Genomic DNA, 2,831 nt, shown 5'->3' with positions numbered 1-2,831 from the left:
ATTTCAAAACTTAATGAAAGGTATATGAGCTAACATAATAATTTCGTATACTGCATCCTAAGTTCTCTTGCACAATGCCAGACAATAGTTACAGGTTGTAGATAATTAAGGATAACTTTCACACATCGATTTACTTAGCAATAAACAAACAGAGACAATTATCAACACAAAGGTAGATAAGCCCCGATAAACCAGTATATCTGTGTCGTTTTGCACCGTTTCGTTAAACACCTTTAACGGGCGGTTGTCAGAAACAAACTACTTGCTCTCTAAACCCAGGGCTCGTTCCTCTGGTCCCATCCACTCTGGTCTCTCCTGATTCGATATCTGTGCCTTTCAGCATCTAGTAAATTAGCTGGTACTATGTATTTCTTTCAAGTTGTAGTTTTAGCTGTCTTCGGTTTAGTTATTTCTGGTTCTGAGGCGAACGATGGGGATCATCCACTAATTTTACAAGAACGTAATTTTCTACCTGAGATAACACAAGATGACTTTCGTGAAGCCTTGAAACGAGGATTGGACCTAGACACGGGAAGGAGCCTTTTGGGTTTAATACTGTCACAGATTTTGAACGTTGATTTTAATACGACATTATCTCCTCAATGTACAGCGGGAATCGTAAGCTTGATTAAGGACTTGACAACATCTCAGTTTTGGGCTATACAGAGTAAGTGTCGTATCATTGAATAGAATACTGATCATACGCAACGTCGCCACGTAACTATCCCCAAATCATATATATAATATTTGTCATGTAACTATCCCCAAATCATATATATAATATTTGTCATGTAACTATCCCCAAATCATATATAATATTTGTCATGTAACTATCCCCAAATCATATATAATATTTGTCATGTAACTATCCATAATTAATATACAATCTCGTCATGTAACTATCCCCAAATCATATATAATATTTGTCACGTAACTATCCATAATTAATATATAATCTCGTCATGTAACTATCCCTACATAATATACAATCTCGTCATGTAACTATCCCCAAATCATATATAATATTTGTCATATAACTATCCATAATTAATATATAATCTCGTCATGTAACTATCCCTAAATAATATACAATCTCGTCATGTAACTATCCCTAATTAATACACAATCTCGTCATGTAACTATGCCCAAATCATATATATAATACTTGTCATGTAACTATCCCTAATTAATATACAATCTCGTCATGTAACTATTCCCAAATCATATACAATCTCGTCATGTAATTATTCACAAATCATATATAATATTTGTCATGTAACTATCACTAAATAATATACAATCTCGTCATGTAACTATCCCTAAATCATATAAATCTCGTCATGTAGATATCCCTAAATCATATACAATATCGCCATATAACTATCTCCAAATCAAGTAACAATTCAGAAGAAACAGTAGACAGAACGTTCAAAGCACTTATATAGAAACTCTGTTAACCTAGTTACAGACTCCAACTGAAGAAGACAGATCAATGTTCTGTCGAAACATTCAGTGTATTCTCCCCAAAATAAATTACTTTATCGTGTTTATAAATCGTTATTTGCCAACTTGTTATTATATTCGTCTAATGGGCTTCTTTAGTCATGTAACGTTTTGATATTTTGATTTGGTTCAGTTTATATATGATCAAGTTATCATTTTGCTTTTACGCATTTATTTGTTGTTTATTCCACAAAATGTCTCGCATCATTTAAGTTATTTTCGGTTAGATGATATTAATAATTAAACAATAGGATACAATTTACTTAGTTTAAGGATATCAACGTGTAACAAACAAAAACAGGGTATTATATCACCTGAAAGAACATTTAACAAACATCTCACGCGAAGAACATACGAAAACTGTTATTATTAAAGTATTTCGTGAATTCACTCGTTTCACAGATCGACTAATTCACTCAAGTAAAACAGCTTAGAACGTTTTATTAAATACATCTTGTTAGGCCTGATGTTAAGTGCTATTTTTAGGGAGGAAACTGTTATTATTAAAGTGTTTCGTGAATTTACTCGTTTCATAGATCGACTAATTCACTCAAGTTTAAACAGCTTAGAACGTTTTATTAAATACATCTTGTTAGGCCTGATGTTAAGTGCTATTTTTAGGGAGGAAACTGTTATTATTAAAGTGTTTCGTGAATTTATTCGTTTCATAGATCGACTAATTCACTCAAGTTAAAACAGCTTAGAACGTTTTATTAAATACATCTTGTTAGGCCTGATGTTAAGTGCTATTTTTAGGGAGGAAACTGTTATTATTAAAGTGTTTCGTGAATTTACTCGTTTCACAGATCGACTAATTCACTCAAGTAAAACAGCTTAGAACGTTTTATTAAATACATCTTGTTAGGCCTGATGTTAAGTGCTATTTTTAGGGAGGAAATAGTGATGCTAGCTTTGCCAGGTTATGGACAAAGAAACATCTTTGGCAGTTTACTAATTTTATAATTTGAAATATGCAATCATATATATTATATTGTCACAGGTACACTAACTTTAAACATTATAGTCCTTTCACCACCAGGTGATTCTTTAAGTTTTTTTTTTTATCTAATTACAAGAGAATATATTCGATCTAAAAAGTAATATTACAAATTAGATTATATACCTTGAAATAATTTGAAGTCAAAGATTTGGACAATAAGATATTATGAATAATAAAAAGTATTTCAATCATTTGTTTCTTTCTAATCATGAGACTAACCCTAGAATAGGTGAAAAACACACGAAAGACAAGTAACAGTATATTTTTATACTTTAACACCGCAACAGCTGTTTAACGAATATCTCGCATTTCAAAGTTACCTATCTCA

General features: G+C 31.5%; 1 protein-coding gene across 1 annotated transcript in view; it reads left to right on the top strand.

The window, feature by feature from the left end:
- Positions 1 to 235: 235 nt before the first annotated feature.
- Positions 236 to 2,831, top strand: part of LOC106472952 (nose resistant to fluoxetine protein 6-like) — a 25,589-nt gene continuing 22,993 nt past the window's right edge. Inside the window, exon 1 of the mRNA XM_022401480.1 lies at positions 236 to 667. Coding sequence (XP_022257188.1) covers positions 364 to 667 — 304 coding nt within the window. The 5' untranslated portion in view covers positions 236 to 363. The remainder of the gene's footprint in view (positions 668 to 2,831) is intronic.

This window comes from Limulus polyphemus, unplaced genomic scaffold, assembly GCF_000517525.1.
Source record: "Limulus polyphemus unplaced genomic scaffold, Limulus_polyphemus-2.1.2 Scaffold5766, whole genome shotgun sequence".
NCBI lineage: Eukaryota > Metazoa > Arthropoda > Merostomata > Xiphosura > Limulidae > Limulus > Limulus polyphemus.
Note: the sequence above shows the minus strand (reverse complement) of the source record. Positions and strands in the feature narration are given on the sequence as shown.